At 43.0% G+C, this 17,403-nt stretch overlaps 1 protein-coding gene and 1 long non-coding RNA gene across 3 annotated transcripts in view; one reads left to right on the forward strand and one right to left on the reverse strand.

Annotated features, from left to right (window-relative positions):
- Positions 1 to 2,730: 2,730 nt before the first annotated feature.
- Positions 2,731 to 13,811, reverse strand: LOC147101812 (uncharacterized). The gene is made up of 3 exons (XR_015073372.1): positions 13,028 to 13,811; positions 3,186 to 3,392; positions 2,731 to 3,093 (listed from the first exon to the last, which is right to left on the reverse strand). It is a non-coding gene; the product is annotated as an uncharacterized LOC147101812 (long non-coding RNA).
- Positions 12,510 to 17,403, forward strand: part of LOC147101813 (protein Niban 2-like) — a 261,246-nt gene continuing 256,352 nt past the window's right edge. Inside the window, exon 1 of one of the 2 annotated variants that reach the window (XM_085965775.1) lies at positions 12,510 to 13,058. In XM_085965775.1, the coding sequence (XP_085821901.1) occupies positions 13,032 to 13,058 (27 nt within the window). In that variant the 5' untranslated portion in view covers positions 12,510 to 13,031. The remainder of the gene's footprint in view (positions 13,059 to 17,403) is intronic. The other variant, XM_085965774.1, reaches the window with a different exon arrangement.

A 17,403-nucleotide genomic window follows, 5' to 3' on the forward strand; every position in this document is an offset into this window, starting at 1 on the left:
AAAAACAAACGACAGAAGGAGCCGGTGTCCAGCCGCCCCCGACCCCCACCTCAGGAGAGAGGTGTGGCGCAGCCCGCTGGTGTTCCACGATCCACGAGGAGACGGGACGCCTGAAGGGATCAAAACCCAGACTTGTTTTCAAAACCTGGTACTTCCTAGTTGGATTGGTGAGCATGTTTCTGGCCCTTCACAATCAGATCTAGATAGGTTTAAGGGGGTGGACTTAAGGGTACAATTAACATGAGTTGTTGTCCCTCGATGTTCCGTGTGTTTCCTTATTTCATGATGATCTTTGTAGAGTATAAGATGCCTGTATTTGCCTTAGTTAGTATTGTGTCGTTATGATTTGTTTGTGTTTTTCCCTCCCATGTACTCTCTTATCTGCTTGCATTTGATTTATTTTTCCATATGCAATAAAATTTCATTTCGTTTCATCAAACTTGGTCTACAAGAGTTTTCTCTACATTGTAGTTCCTGCCCCAAAGTCCAGAGTACAGAATCTAAGGGGCGAGTGGGTCGAACCACTCAAGGTTTTACTGTGCAAGAGAGAGAGGCCTCTAGAGAGAGAAACCCCTGCAATCTAAAACCCCTTACAGCTCCCTACCAGACGAGCTGAACACTTTTTATGCTCGCTTTGAGAGGGAGAACACTGAGCCAGCCATCAAAACCCCCAGCCATCCAGAGGATTACACATTACAGCTGACTGAGTCCGAGGTCCGGAGAACCTTCAGGAGGGTGAAAGCACGGAAGGCAGCCGGCCCAGACGGGGTTCCACTCCGTGTCTTCAAGACCTGCACAGACCAGCTGGCTCCTGTGTTCACGGACATTTTTAACATCTCACTGCAGCAGTCTGTTGTACCAGTGTGCTTCAAGGAGACAACCATTGTGCCGTTACCTAAGAAGACCAAGGTAACAGGCCTCAATGACTATCGACCCGTGGCTCTAACATCTATAGCCATGAAGTGCCTGGAAAAGCTGGTCATGACACATAAACAGCATCATCCCCGACTCCTTGGACCCGTTCCAGTTCGCATACAGGGCGAACAGGTCTGTGGACGATGCCATCTCCCTAACACTACACACTGCCCTGGAACATCTAGACAGGAGGGACACTTACGTCAGACTGTTGTTCATTGACTACAGCTCTGCATTTAATACTATTGTTCCCTCCAAGCTGGTCTTGAAATTGAGGGACCTAAACCTGGGCACCTCCATCTGCAATTGGATTCTGGATTTCCTGACTGGCAGGCCTCAAGTGGTGAAAATAGGGAACAACACCTCATCCACTCTGGTCCTCAACATCGGAGCGCCACAAGGCTGCTGCCTCAGTCCTTGGCTGTACTCTCTGTTTACACATGACTGTACAGCCATACACAGCAACAACCAGATCATCAAGTTTGCCGACAACACCACAGTAATTGCCCTGATAAGCAACGACGACAAGACGGACTACAGAGGTGAGATAGTCCAGCTGATGAGATGGTGCAATGACAACAACCTTGCCCTGAACATTGGCAAGACTAAGGAGCTCATCGTGGACTTCAGAAGCCACCGAGGGAACTACCGCCCCATCAGCATAGACGGGACACCAGTGGAAGTTGTCAGTTGCTTCCGATTCCTGGGACTGCAGATCTCCGATGACCTGGCCTGGAACCACAATACTGAGGCCATGTTGAAGAAGGCACACCAGCACCTCTACCCTCTATGGTGCCTGAGGAAATAAGCACACAGTGGCTTGTGAACTTTTACCACGGCACCATAGAGAGCGTCCTGACGGGTGGTGTCAATGTGTGGTATGGTAACACCACTGCACAGGTTAGGAAAGCCATCCAGAGGGTTGTGAGGACGGCAGAAAAGATCATCGGGTGTGCACTTCCGTCCATCGAGGAGATCTTCCAGACCAGGTGTCAGAACAAGGCCCGCTCCATCATCCAGGACCCCAATCACCCTGGGCACGAACTGTTCTCCCTCCTGCGGTCTGGCCGTCGGTATCGCAGCAGCCAAACCAGGACCAGCAGGTTTAAGAACAGTTTCTACCCACAGGCAGTGCGCCTACTGAATTGCTAACTGCACTGCCCCACATATTATAGTCACATTCTCCCCCCCCACCCTGGAACTGTATTTCACATGAACCGTGAGAGCACAAGAACATTCTTGATCACTGGACTGTGTGCACATAGGACTCTTGTACCTTAACATTAACTTATAACTTATAACTCATTTGTACATTGTACACTGCATTTTAACTTATACTTATTTACTTATACTACCATATACTTATCATATTTCATTACTATTACTTTCAGTGGTAATAGAGGCTTTTTGCACTATTCTTCATATCCTGCAACTTGGACTGTCATTGCTATACTTATTTACTTATTTGCTTATTGTTTCTATGTTTATACTTGTTTTTACTTTTGCTTTTTATATTTATACTTATATTGTGGCAGTGAGTGGGGAGTAAGCATTCCATTGTACCAGTTACTTATGGCAATAAAATAATCTTGAATCTTGAATCTTGAACAAGTATATATTTTTTGGGGGGGTGGGGGAACTGCAGCAATTTTTTGGGACTAATTTTAAGGCCTTCGACTCTTGCAGCACAGTTCCCAATCCATTGATGTAAGCCCCCAAAGTGCAGACCAAGTGATATACAAGGTCGACGACACTGGCTTGTTGTAAGAAAGACAGACCCAATAATTGAAGTCAAAACGGTTTATTCAGGGCTGGGGAGCTGTGGCTCTTGCGTCCCAACACAAGGCTCCGACTCCACTGAATCTCTTGAGGTTCACACAGTTATACACATTTTCCGAGACCTCCTACTCCAGAGGTCCAATCGATTTAAAAGTCTATACATTAATCACTAACTAGGTATGTCTAACTTATACAAGGTAGCCTATAACATAAGTTTCACTTTCACTGCAGGGGCCTGTGGACCCTCTGATTTCTTGGAAATGAGTCATCAGGACATGTGATTTCTGAGAAACGAGACCCTCTCTCTCTTGACCACTACTACGTTTCGTTTTTCCAGAAAAGGGTTATGTCAGTGTCTCTTTTTGTAAGTTTCATCTCTCTAAACGGGTATGGTCATTTCTGCAATTAAACATAGAATAATTAGTACATCTCATCTTTACACATTTTGCTGCCGCAATTGCGTTCTACTAAACGTGCCCTGTTATGCTCACTTTTAAATCTTACTTCACCAATCCTGTGTAGAATTTTCCACAGATGTTTTTGTTCCACTTTCATCTTATCCATAGGGGTATTTCTCTCTTATGAGTACACGTCCTTGCAGCACAGGCTTCCCAAGAGCAGCCTCTTCCTCTGATTTTTTGTTGTTGTTTGTTGTTGATATTTTTACTAACGTTCTTTTTTCTAAAACCTTGCATTTCCTGTAGAGTAATGATTCTGTTGTGAGGGAAAATTAATCAGCATTTTTTTTTATGTCTCTACAATTGCAACTTCAAATCACTGCCTCAACAAACTACATATATATCTTGAAATGCAGAATTATTTGAAGACTTGGTTAATTTACTGCCTGATGTCAAATTCCTTATATATTTGGCTTTGATCTGTTTCGAACAGTCCCTTGTCTCTCCTCTGGTACAAATGTGCTTATTTACAGTTAACACACTGGGGGTGATTTTAACCCTACTCGCTCAGCAGAAACTTGGCGGGCGGGCAGTTAAAATCGCCCTGGCTCTTACCTGTCTGAAAGCCGCCATGATTGCAACATCTGCAATTTGAACCTGCTCTCCTGAGCAGGCAGCAAAGACACGCACCCGGAGCCAACAGGGTCCTTCTTTACACATGCATTTTGTGGCCTGATGACATCATTGAGACCTGACTGTAATTTTAACCCAGGCCTGAGCAGGGAATCCACCTGGAGTTCTTTCGGTAGTCTCTTTGCTGGTAGACTTTTACTCTTGGTCTTGTTATTGATTTCAATTCTCTACTTTGTTTTCCTTGCAAGCCAGTAATGGTTTATGTCTCCAAAGGCAGAAGTTTGTTCTTTAATTAGCAATTTGTTTTGACTATAAATTTAATTTATTCAATTCAATATCTCAACAACCAGTGATTTAAACCACAGAGTAGACTTTTCTTGAGTGCTTATATGTTGAGCTTAGTGCAAATAAAATCTGTTCTGAACTGATTTTTTTTCAAACAACGATTGCTCATGATAAACACACTGGGGTAGAATTTGACTTTGTGTGATAGTGGGAAACGGGCAATAGCGGATTGGCAGCCCGTTGTACATCTTTCCAGTGATTTTTATTTCCATCACTGGGCTGCCAGTTTGCTATCGCCCATTTTGTACTATCGCATGAGGTCAAGATCTACCCCACTGTCTACTGTGGCAAAGAGCTCTCATCCTTACACATGTTGATATAGTTTTGACGTTGATTGATTGTTTCTGACATTGATTTGCCTCCTTTACCCTAGCACAGGGCTATTTCTCTCCTGAGAACAGGACTCCTCACAATCGCACAGTTGTAGGCCCTGTGCACACTTTTCCCTCACAGACTCCCATTTTGAACAATTTTTGTGATTTAAACAATTTTGTGAATTGTTTCGAACGGTTTTGTTTAAAAACCCTTTCCCTAGCTCTCCTCACAGTCAAAAAACAAACAGCTGTATATCCTAGCAGCCAACAACATGATTTCAAAAAAGCCTTTGTGTCACTATTTCCTGTTTTTAATGCAGTCATTGTGATATCTTGTGGCTCAAGTTGTCACATGACCTGCCAGGTGATGACCTCATTCATGACCTTATGAGTGAGTTGTGCATTTGTGGCGGGGGGGGGGGGGGGGGGTGATTTTTAAATTGCTTTTTGAAACGTTTTTCAGAAAGCCAATCATAAATAATTGATGTGAGGGTAGGTTTTACAAATTTGTGGGCTCCAGGTAGAAAATCCTGTCCGGTGCACTGACCTCCATACCCAAAATTCCCAAAATGTGCTCTCAGCAGGCAAGGCTCTACACCGGGAGTCTGAATTCATAAAATCTACCTTGTAGGTTTATCAATATGTTGGTTCAAAATCAATCATGGCGTACACCAGTGTGAACTGTAGACAGGTGGATCAGTTTCATAGTGTTCATTTTTTTAAAGTATGTTGAAAGTTTACAGGAAAAGTGGTTCTATTGATTAACCCATTGTCTATCCTTCTGTTTATACTTACACAAAAAAATTTCCCCCTTAAGTTGTCTGCCTACCAGCAACAGAACAAATTTATAACTGGGAACTTCCAACCGACACTGGCAAAAGTATTGCATCTTGCATGGATCCACCATAGTTACATTATGCATCACATTAATAAAATTCTGATTGCCTCAAATTTCCCAGGAAGCAACCAAAAACCATTAACACTTACTTCACAATCTTTAATCACTCTTTAACAAAGCCATAAAAACTGCAGGTAAAGCATTGGGGTTCATATCTAGAGGAAGAGAATTCAAAAGCAGAGGAGTTATGTTGAACTTGGACTTATGTAGCAGGTTGATTAGACCACATTTAGAGTACTGTGCACAGTTCTGGTCTCCATATTACAAAAATGGATATAAAAACACTGGAGACACTGCAAAAAAGATTTACAAGGATACCAGAACTGAAAGGGTACAACTATCAGTAAACAGGCTGGGGTTCTTTTCTCTAAAAAAGAGAAGACTGAGAGGTGACCTGGTCTTTAAAATTATGAATTAGATAAGGTAGAATTAGAGAAAATATTTCCACTTGTGGGGGAGTCCAAAACTCGGGGTCACAAATATAAGATAGTCACTAATAAATTCAATAGGGAATTCAGGAGAAACATCTTTACCCAGAGGGAGGTAAGAATGTGTAACTTGCTCCCACATGGAATAGTTGAGGTGAATACAATAGATGCATTTAAGGGGAATCTAGGTAAACACATAATGGAGAAAGGAATAGAATGATATGCTGATAGGGTTAGATGAAGAAGGGTGGGAAGAGGCTCATGTGAAGCGTAAACACTGGCATGGACCAGTTGGGCCAAGTGGCCTGTTTCTGTGCTGTACATTCTATGTAATTCTCTCAAACTTCTCTCCTTGTCCTTTATGTGGCCATATTGTTTTCTTGCCTCTCTCTTACTTATAAAACAGCATGTTCTCTAACTCATCCTCATCAGCACCGGAAGAGATGTACCAGTTATTTACTAAATGGTAGCATCGTGGTTATGCTACTGGACTGATAATCCAAAGGCCTGGAATAATAAGCCAGAGAAAATGGCCGGGATTTTGCTCACCTCAGCGGGTCTGTGGCGGATGATGTCGGTGGTGACTCCATCCCGCTCTGTGAAATGAATTTCCCTTGATAGGGCTTGTTAAGCCCACCCAGCGCGTTTCCCAAGCCAATTAGAGGAAGTGGGTCTGGTGATGTCATTTTATGACGCGTCATCAGCCGGTTTCCTTAAAGGGACCATGTTCAAATTTATTTTGACATTAGTGATGTCAGTGTTCTACAGCATTGAGGTGCTACCAACACTGAACTCCCGCCTCAGCTTGACAGACATGGTCCATGACCAGCGTGTACCCTGTGGCCGAGTGTCAAATGCAAAAGGTAAGCTGAAAATCATTCTTAAGTGGCTCTAAACAAGCCACTATTTAGCTGAATTGGGACCTCCACCTCTACCTGTCGGGTCTGCTCAGCGCTGACAAACCCGACATCGAGAAAGGTGCGTGGGAGCCCGCTGTCAAAAATATCAAATTTCCCACCCGACCTGCCACCAATCCCGCCCACTGACCACCCCCCCCCCACCACCGCACCCCCCCAGAAAATTCTGGCCAATTAGTCAAATCCCACAGGGGCAGTTTCAGAATTTGGATGCAATTTTTAATAATCTGTGAAAAAATAGCTGGTACCATTAAAAGTTACCATGAAGCTGTCGGATTGTCGTAAAATCCCAGCTGGTTCACTAATGTTCTTTAACCAATGTGGTTGACTCTTAATTGCCCTCTGAAGTGCCCTAGCAAAGCCACTCAGTTCTATCAAATGTCAAGGGCAACTAAGGATGGGCAATAAATGCCAGGCTTGCCAGTGACACCCACATCCCAAGATTAATAAAGACAAATGTTATGAAGAGTGATATCTGCATCTAGTAGGTCTTTGATGCTGCTGGTAGAGGAACAACTATGGGGAAAGCATTTTGTGTAGAACTCCTCCTCTTCTTCAACTTGACATTAACAAGATTGAAACCATCACATTAGGCTCACAGCCGAAACTCTACACACAAGCTCCTGATTCCATCCCCATCCCTGGCTACTCACTCAGGCTGAACATGAGCACAACCTTGGTGTCTGAGCTTCCAATTCCACATCCTATCTCTCAGTGAGAATGTCTACTTGCACTTCCATCATGTTACCCACTGTTGCTGAAATTCTCAACCACCCTTCATCGTCTCCAAGTTTGATATCTCGTTAGCCTCCAGAACGTGACCATTTACAAACTTGTGCTCATCCAAAACTCCACTGCTGATGCTCATTTTTGACCCCTGTCCTTGCTGACCTCCACTGGCTCTCTGCCCCTAAACCCATTCATTTTGGAATTGTCATTGACATTTACAAATACCTCCCTGGCCTCACCTCACCCTCCCTCTGCAACCTCCTCTACAACTCAGCTCGCACTCTTCACTCTTCCTAAATTGGCCTACCGTGTGTTCCTTCCCCTCTGCTCCATAAATGGTAGCAAACCTTTACCATCACACCCCTGCATTCTGATACTCTCTTCCTGAACCCCTCCACCTTGCTACATCTGTCCTCATCTTCAAGACCTTTCCCTTCAAGAAAGCCTTCAGTCACTTCTCCTAACTCATGTTCAATTATTTTTTTCAGGGAATACAAGTGCGATTAAAACTTCTACCAGGAGGCAGGTGGAACTTTTCTGCTAATGCAAATCGATGTTGGGGATTTTATGGAGTGTAGGTTATCACAAGCAGTTATTGGTTGCTGCTGGATTTGTCAAGGCTATAGGCATTTTTATACTAGCACTATCACTGCAACCTGTTTCAGGACAGCAATGCACTGATCTCCCATTTTGTACACTTGGCCTGGTTTGGGGGGGAGGGGGTCTCATCTCCATTAAGCATGCTGGCTTCTGTTTTTATGTGGAGACACACACAGAGCAAACACACAGGACTAAGCTTCGCACGTTTCTATAACTGAAACCAGCTCTCTTATCCTGATGGCAGAATCATAGACTGACATTCTCATGGGTCAGGAATGCTGTCAGTTCCCGGAGCCAGGGTATTTACCTATGGAGTGAAACTGACAGAAGCAGTTGAAAGTATTTAAGGTTTGGTCTATCATATTCTTGTATTCCCTTCAGCTCATGGGTGCTTTAGAAATAGCAGTTAAAATCAGCAGTGAGACCTTGTGGTAAATATAAGCAGCATTGTTAAAATGGTCTCCCTCTTGTCTGATGGCTCAGCTACTTATTACATAAGCTTGCAAACCACGAAGGACCCAGGTTTGATCTATAATTGTTGCTGAATTAGCCAATCTTAGCTAGGGTGGGTTAGGGGTACTATGATTGGTCTCAGTCCCTCTGCGATACGGTTTGGGTTCCCACTCCCCATCTCTATCCTGCGACCCCTGATAGAAAAAAACTCAGGAGTCAATTTGGACACCGTTGAAATTTGTGCTGGTGGGGGTGGGGCTGTGGTTTTGTTAGCTGGGGGAGGTAACATAGTCTGAATGTTCTTCCTCGTCCTTATTTATCTTGTGATCTTGTGAAAAAATTAACTCTATTACTTCACCATTCATCATATTTATGGTTTCACAGAATTATTATTATGTAACTATATATGAACCTGCAGGAGCCATGCAAGTTCCACTAGTGTACCACACAGGGGCAGTAGCATCCCAGAAGAAGGCAACACAATTTTAACCAATCTAGTTCCAAAAGCTGCAGAAATTGTGCCTTTTTTTAAAGAAGTATTCTTAAAAATATAATTGGAAAATCTTTCTTCTGTTTTGTGTTAAACATCAATTAAAGTCAAACATAAACACTGTAAAACTGCAGAGTCATTTGCTATTACCGTGTATATTCACATGATTCAATTTACAGAACAAAAATCCCATTCCGGCTTTAGAATTTGAATCTAGGGACTTTAAATGCCTTCTTCACAATGTGCAGCTGTACAATGTTGTGGCTTTACAATGGAATGCCCTCATTAACTTCACGGGCCCTGCATAATTTAAAAATCTTTCACTTCAGAACTTAAGTAACATTGCTTGTGAAGTGGTTTCATACAAGTTCCGACTCCCAAAAGATAAAGAATCTGCTTCAGTTTGAAGTGTCCCCCATCAACCACTGCGGTGGCACTTTCAACACGAGTAGCTCAGGGTTGTGCAGTAATGAAGGATGCCTGACGCACTCCACCCTCATTCTAGCTCAGTGTTTTGGAGACAGTGCGTTTTGTGTTGTGAATCTGATCAGGTGAATGCTTAGCAAATATCTCACAACATGGTAGAAAATGTGACCAGAAAAGATATAAGACAAGGTCAAGTAACCTTTTAACAGAGATAGAGATATAACCAAGAGCCGTAACAAACCAGGAGGGAGTATATGGATAGATAAAGAATAACTTACATTGTGCTCGTGGTTAAGGCTCAATTAGCAGGAATGGGAGGACAATTTTCATTAAGATGTTTTATTGTTAGAACCAAATCTGTCAGGATAATCTACTCATAAACACCAATTCAAAACAAATAGCACTCCCTGGATTTTGGGCCTGAAATTTGTATTAGGATGGTGAGGGAATACTTCACTGCAATAAAATTCAGATAATGTAACTTTGAAAGTAAGAAAGATCACAATGAGATAATTACAGGATAGTAACCAGGGAGTGGCAGAGATAAAAGAAACCTTTTAACATATGACTTGGCTACACAAAGCTCTGTCACTACCAGGAATTCTCTGGTGCCACACTGGCGACCTGAGAAATCTTACACTGCAGGGATTGTCATAGCAGGTGTTATATCTGCCGCAGAGCAAACCATTGATATTCAGTCTCAGTTTTTGTGTCAGGTTTGACATAAGCTTCCATAAAAGTAAAATACATTTTTTTTGCAGTGGGCACAATGATGTAATTGCATCACCAGATGCATTTTTACGCACATCTCTGTTAACAAGCCTAGTAAAATGGATTGGACATCATTTATCAAGATGATGTTTCCTGGACATTGAACAAGTATGTTAAACATGTAATTCCTGTATGGTCAGACTCTTTATCATCGCTGGGTCAGAATCCTGGAATTTCCTACTCAACATCATTGTGGGACCATTATCATCACAATGACTACAGAGGTTTATGGAGAAGGTCCACTACCACCCTCTCAGGGCAACTAGGATTGGGCAGTAAATGAAGCCTTGTTGGCATCACCCATGTCCTGCGAACAAACACAAAAGAAATTGGGAACCAGTGCACATCAACCTGCAACCCCACTCATCATGTTTATGTAACATAATGGTCTCAATCAATATTTTGTGTAAAAGTGATTGAGACCATCTGCATCAGCTGCTTCCCCCTTCTCACTTTGCCCACCAAGCCAAACTTCCTCTTAGGCTCCCCTTTAACCAAGCCCTGAGCTCCGTCTTTCTCTAGTTTCTCTTCGATCTCACTTTGCCCATGAGTTCCACATCCTGCTTACTTGACCCCATTCCTACTAAACTGATGACCACCCAACTTCCCTTCCTGGCACCCATGCTAACTGACATTGAAAAATAGTTCCCTCTCCTCAGGTATTGTCCCTTTCCCTTTCAAAACCTCCATCATCATTGCCACCTCAAAAAACCCACCCAAGACCCCATCATCCTTGCAAACTATTGCACCATCTCCAACCTTCCTTTTTTTTTGAAGAAGGGTCAAACCCGAAACGTCAACTCAAATTTCTCTCCACGGATGTTGCCTGACTTGCTGAGTTTTTCCAGCATTTTCTGTTGTTATTTCCAACCTTCCTTTCCTCTCCAAGTTTCTTAAATGTGTTGTCATCTCCCAAATCCTGCCATCTTTCCCACTACTCCCATTTTTGAATCTCTCCAATCAGGTTCTCATTTGTACCCATCCTCCACCCGTTGTAAACCTCAGTCCATTCAAAACTCTGCTGCCCGTATCCTATCTCACGCTAAGTCCCGCTCACCCATCACCTCTGTGCTTGCTGACCTAAATTGGCTCTCAGTCCCTCAGTGTCTCAAGTTTAAAATTCTCATCTTCATGTTTAAATCGCTTCATGGCCTCACCCCTCCCTATCTCTGTAATCTTCTCCAGTGCTACAATGCTCTACAGCTCTACACAATCCATTCCTCCATTACAGCCCTCCTTAAAACTCACCTTTTTGGAGGCGAGTTCTCCTAATATCACCCTCTTTGGTTTGGCATTCATTTTTGCCTGATTATGCCTTGGAATGCTTTACTATGTTAAAGTGCTATATAAATGTAAGTTGTAGCTGTAATATAACAAATACCTGTGAATGAATTAATTGCTGTAATTCTGAGTTTAAATGATATTTACAGAAGCATTGACCTTGCATTTTATGAGGATTTCTACCCTACATAATGAATTACAGTCTTGTGACTCACTGCCTCTTATTTATTGTTCTAGATATAAAAATTAAGGTGGATTCATGTTCCAAGCCCAACCTCAATTTGACTGTGTTGACACTGTTGCTATGGTAGAAAAAATGCGCTGGAAAGCGAAGCACTTTATTTGATTTCCAATTTTATCTAATGCTATCATTTTAGCATATATTGTGACAAACATATGGCAGGAAATTCATGTTATAGTTCAGTCATTGGGTTAATTCCCTTACATGATCTTCGTGTTCAGTCACAATGACAGCTCACCTGACAGAGAAGCAGGTGATGTTAACCAAACAAAGGAGAACATGCTAAGCATCCTTGGGATAAAAACAAGAAGACAGACAGCGTTATGGCTGATAGTAATGTGAATTGAACTTTGTCAACAGTGTTATCAGCATAGTATACTACCATGATAAAATCCCCAGAGACTGACAGTTAGGACTTTCCAGAGGCCTGTTTCCTAAACTTACACCTCAGATAGTGATCCACGTGGTCAAATTGGTCTTTGACTAGTCAGGTAAGAAAAGAAAAGGCTTGCCTTTCACACCCTCAGGACGTCTCAAAGCGCTTCACAGCCAATTAAGTACTTTTGAAGAGTAGTCACTGTTGTAATGTAGAAAACACAGCAAGATCCCACAACCAGCAACGTGATACTGACAAAGATAATCTGTTGTTAGGTTTTGGTTGATGGACAAATATTAACCAGGACACCGGGGAGAACTCCCCTGCTCTTCTTCGAAATAGTGCCATGGGATCTTTTGCGTCCACCTGAGAGAGCACGCGGGGCCTCGGTTTACTGTCTCATCCAGAAGAGGGCACCTCCGACAGTGCAGCACTCTCTCAGCACTCCCCTGGAGTGTCCGCCTGAATTTTATGCTCCAGTCTCTGGTGTGGGACATACCTTCTGACTCAGAGGCAAGGGTGCAGCCACTGAGCCACGGCTGATACCGTTGTGGTTGAGTTCTTTATTAATTGTGCCCTTTTTAAAGGGGGGTGGGGGAGGAACACTTCTGTTTGGTGACACTGGGGCAACCTTATGGGTTGGTTTTAGAAAAGAATACGTGTAGGAGCTGCAGCTTTAGGAAGTTTAAATTACAGGTTAAGGCGCATGTGCAGTTTTCAAACTCCACCCCGAACAAGGGGAGGGAGTCGGGAATGTAGAGAGACAGAGAGGCTCTAACTCGTTTAGCGAGCGGCAGGGAGGGGTGTGCCGAGCGGAGAAGCCAGGATCCTTGTGAAACCTCCCTGTAGTTGAGCCGAGTGCAGCGGTCTCACGGCTCTCGCCTCACTGGGAAACCTTTGCATTTGAGCTGGGAGTGATTTTTGTTTAAAATTAGCTCCAAGCTACTACTTTTTTTTAGGGGGGGTTAGTGCTGCGTGGAGAGAGGGTTTCTGTTTTGAGTGAGGCGCGATGGGGGATGTAATCTCGACTCACCTTGATGAAAACCGGCGTCAGTTCATCTCAGGTAAGGGGAGCGACTCAGCCGCTTTATGTGGGGGGGTCAGACCGGGATATCTCCGGCTCTTATTTTCGTCCTTCTAATTTCCTTTCAGGTTGGCAGACTCGGCTTCTTCACGTTTGAAGTGTTCATTGACGGTCTGTCTTAGTCCAAACCATTGTCGCTCTGAAACTAGTTTTTTCTCACTCTGTCAATTTCGGGTTAATTTCTGATGGTAATCGATTTGTAACAGACAACTTGAGAAGTTTTGAATACTGTTCTTTTGGGAAACTACTCAGTTGTCTAGCAGTTGACCAGTTGTGCTTTTTCCAAGAGTCTCTTGCATACTTCCACATGTACTGGGCTTGGCGATAAAGGCAAATCAACGCGGTGTAGAACGGAAACCTTGTTTCAGTGGACAAGGGAGAGGCCCTTTTCGGAATTCCTTTTAATGTACGCAATAAAACGGCGTAGTGCTGGGATGTGCGGCACTGATGTGTGGCTAGTTACGTGTAGATTTGTTATTAAGAGAGCATTCGAGTTCATATCTTAAGGTAAGTGAGAACTGTTCAATAAACTGTAATGTAATTACTTACAGATTGGGTGTTGCATTTTAGTCTAACAGACAGCTGGCAGCTTGTTCAAAGTAATGGACTTAAAACAGCACCTGGGAGGAATCAAATTATATTGCTTTGTTTTTTTTAAAACTACTTCTCCCAATCTTTCTTTCTGTCTCCTGAAGGCAGCAACTCATGCTGGGTTCTACCATGGACAACTTGGTTATTTCGTACTCTTTTAATGTAGCATCATGTCCTGGGGCAGTTCATGGTTGGAAGTCAAAGTGAACTGGGCCAAAGGTGTGGTTGGAGTGGTAGCAAGGTGGAGGGGTTTAGGGAGGGAGTTTGAGTGTGGAGGCAAAATGGTTGAAGGGTGTGCCACCCGTGGTGGTTGGGTGGAGGGAAGGGGAGGAATCGCAGTAGACTAGTGTTAGAAGAGTGAAGGGTGTGTCCAGGGACATAGGACTTAAGGAGGTTGTAGAGGAAGGGAGGGTTTTGTAGAAAGTAGTCATCAAATCTGTGCACGGAGGGATGGGGAGCGGGAGCCAATGAAGATGAGCAGGGACAGGATAAGAAATAGGACTCCATCCAGGATAGGGCGTGGGTGGAAAGCTCCAGACATGTTGAAAGTTTATGTAGGGCGGAGCTCGGGAGGAAAAAATTGAAGTTCAGAATACCAAAGCCATGAATGAGGCTACTGTGGATGCAGTAGCCCTTTTGGTACTTCACCCAAGTGAACATTTTTTCATGTTTAAGCCTGAATGTTAGGCTGTCTGATTACAGCAGACATCACAGAGAAGCCCGATTATTTTTCCTCACTGACTTCTGTGCAGTTTCCATTGGAGGACGATGTGAATTGTTGGGAGTGGGAACCTGCTGAGTTTCTCTTCCTCATCACCCACCCCTCCCCCCAGCTTGAGTCACTGATGCCAGTATTTGAGTGACTAACTCGGCACAAGTCAGGGGTTGAAATTAAAACCGTCCTGGTCTGTGTGATTTGGAGTTAATATTTCACAACAGCTTACATTGGACCCTCGCTGCTCTGAATTCATCCCATTGATGCAACAGCGGAAAACTCAGAGCAAAACCAATATTGGCATATATGGGTGGGCTGAGAGCTTGGCCTGCACACTGATAGAACAACATGACAGCCTGTCTGTTTACTATTGACAGTACTTTACCTCCAATCAGTAGGGAGATGGTTTCTAAGACGCTAATGCCACCCTGTTAATGTTACAGGGCTGTCATTTGAAGTTAGCGTTACCTCGAGCATCAGTGCTATACTAGAAGTGCAACCACTGAGGTAGCACGAGGTGTCTGCACATCAGTGTCAACAATGATGGTGACTGTTTCACTTTAGTAAGACAAAGACTTCACCCCAGTGCAATGTATTCGGCACTAGGGATATGTTGAGAAGATTTTGTTCAGACGCAAGTAAGAAGGTAATTAGAAAATAACAATAAACATGTGATCATTGAGAAAGAAATGTTGATCTAAAAGGTTAGAAGACCTCACTTTGCTGCTGTGAACTCAATCGGGTACTGTTGACTACTGATGGTGTGATGTAATGAATTGCTTTTAGCAGAGGTGGTGGCTGAGTGAAGACTGGGTATTCTGGTTTATATGCAAGTCATGATTCAAGTATCAGCCTTATTTTTTTCAGCAGATTACGTAAGGTATACTGAGATGGGCTGGTGTGCTTCAGTACACTAACCATGTAGTACCATGGGATAATAAGTGGATGGTGTCGCAAAATATACATAACACTACACATTTAGAAAAAAGGTTTGGAGATTTTGAAGATTGGTAGCCTCCAACAAAACAATGTGAACATTGGGTGGTCCTCTGGCTCAAATCTCTACTCTGGTTTGAACCTCCATGATTTATCCAATGTAAAATGAAGCAAGATCAAAACTTGAGCACTTGTCGGATGAGCTTCAAGATTGAATGACAGACATTCACACTCTACAGCATCCATTTTGCTAGCTAGGGTTTTGCACTGCTAAAGCTCAATTAGTAACTGATTTGAAGAAGTATAAGGAGGTGACTGGGTGCTGAGAGCAAAAACACTAATAGCATGTTGAAAACTGGACTGTGATAACATCCACACACAATTATAATTGATGCCTGTGTAGCAGGATAATATCATGTAATTCAGAGTTTGAGGCTGATACTTGACTCTGATTTACTGAATAATTACATTGTCAAAGAATCATTTTAGATAAATAACTGGGACCTTTCACTATGGTATAACCTAAATAGCTTTTGAAACTATTTGAAGCAGATTATGCTGATGTGATCGATGCAATAACATTTGCATGAATTTGCTACATGTCTTGCTTATCTCTGGAATTTTTGGAAGGTCTTAATGGCAGGATTTTTCAAATATGATCCATAATATTTGCACTGTTTCTTTGGAAGGAGCATTTTAGGGTAGAGAAGTGCCAAGCAGATGCTGGGTTCTATTGCCCCTGGAGCAGGCTCCTACTATTTTACTGTATAACTGTGCAGTTATATTGAGTTTTATTCTACAGAAAATGGTATATCCTGTGCATTGGATATATTGTTTGTACATTTTGTCAGTCAATTCTTCACCCAAATATTCTTAGCTTATACTTGCAGCTTTACATGTGAATGGCAACAGGATGTATCTTGGATCGTTTGTTTTTTCTACACTTATGTGATTGGTGTTAGTTTTATAATGGCTATAGACCAAAAATGTTCACCACCTCTTCTGAATCTGTGCAGAACTTTTGTGGATGAAAGAGTGAATGAATGTCCAACACCCTGAGCCCCAAAGCTGGAGAGAATTGTTGAATGATGTATTGTCTGGGCTTGTACATTCCATTATGCTTTTTTTTAATGTTGAAATTCCGTTGTGTTGTGACAAACTGGTTTAATCTAAACAAGTTAAACCAAGTATGCGTCACACTTTGCAGTTTGTCATCCCATGACCTCTGTTTAACCAGCACAGCCACTGTATTTCAATGGCTCTGACTAACTTTATTTGTCTGTGTGGGTTTTGATTCCAGCTACCACGGCACTGTGTTAACTGCTGCTCGCAGTGATATGTTGTGCCCTGTGCATTGCAGTTTGCTAAAAGCCTGAGGAAATAGTTGGTGCTCGAGCTGCCATCGAGGGAAGAATGATTTGCTTTCAGAACCGAACTGTTCTCAGGCTGGTAGTGCTCCTGTGTGCCGAATCTGTGTGGAAAAATAGCATTCCACAGCGCTGACTGTAGTTTTGTTTTCTTTGGACCCTTTCTTTGTGGTTCAGTGAATTCTTGAACAGAAATCCAGGCCCACCTGGCATAGTGATGAGTCGTCTTTTAAAATGTCTGGTTCAAGACTGTTGGGGTCTTGTGTGAACTAACCAAGTTGATCCCAATTTGCATCACTTGGGGCTCGACACTTACTTTACTGTTTCTCACTATCTCTTGGTGCACTGCTTGCACGGCCCTCGTAATGTTGTTCCAGGCAGGAAGTTGGTTATTATGATCATAAATGCTTGTATTTTAGTCAGGTGTCTAGGACTTTCAAAGGACTGAAGTCTGTTTCCTGTCACCTTGAGTGAGTGTGCACACATAATATAATGAGATTGTTTTAAATGTTCAAACTGAGGATAAGCTGCTGAATAATTTCTTTGATTCCAAAAGCCCTAACTGTCAACTGAATGTGCTGTTGCGCCCCGTGAAGATCGTGCACAAGTCAGAGTGCAATTATGTGAGGCGGAGTCTTGAAGCTGAATCAGGCTATGAACTGCTAGCGTTCCTTTTTGAAGCCGTGCAGCTACATACCCTGTATTGAGGTTTCTTG

The sequence above is a fragment of the Somniosus microcephalus genome, chromosome 23 (assembly GCF_052327205.1).
Source record: "Somniosus microcephalus isolate GS21.2 chromosome 23, FLI_Smic_1.0, whole genome shotgun sequence".
In the NCBI taxonomy this organism is placed as follows: Eukaryota; Metazoa; Chordata; class Chondrichthyes; order Squaliformes; family Somniosidae; genus Somniosus; species Somniosus microcephalus.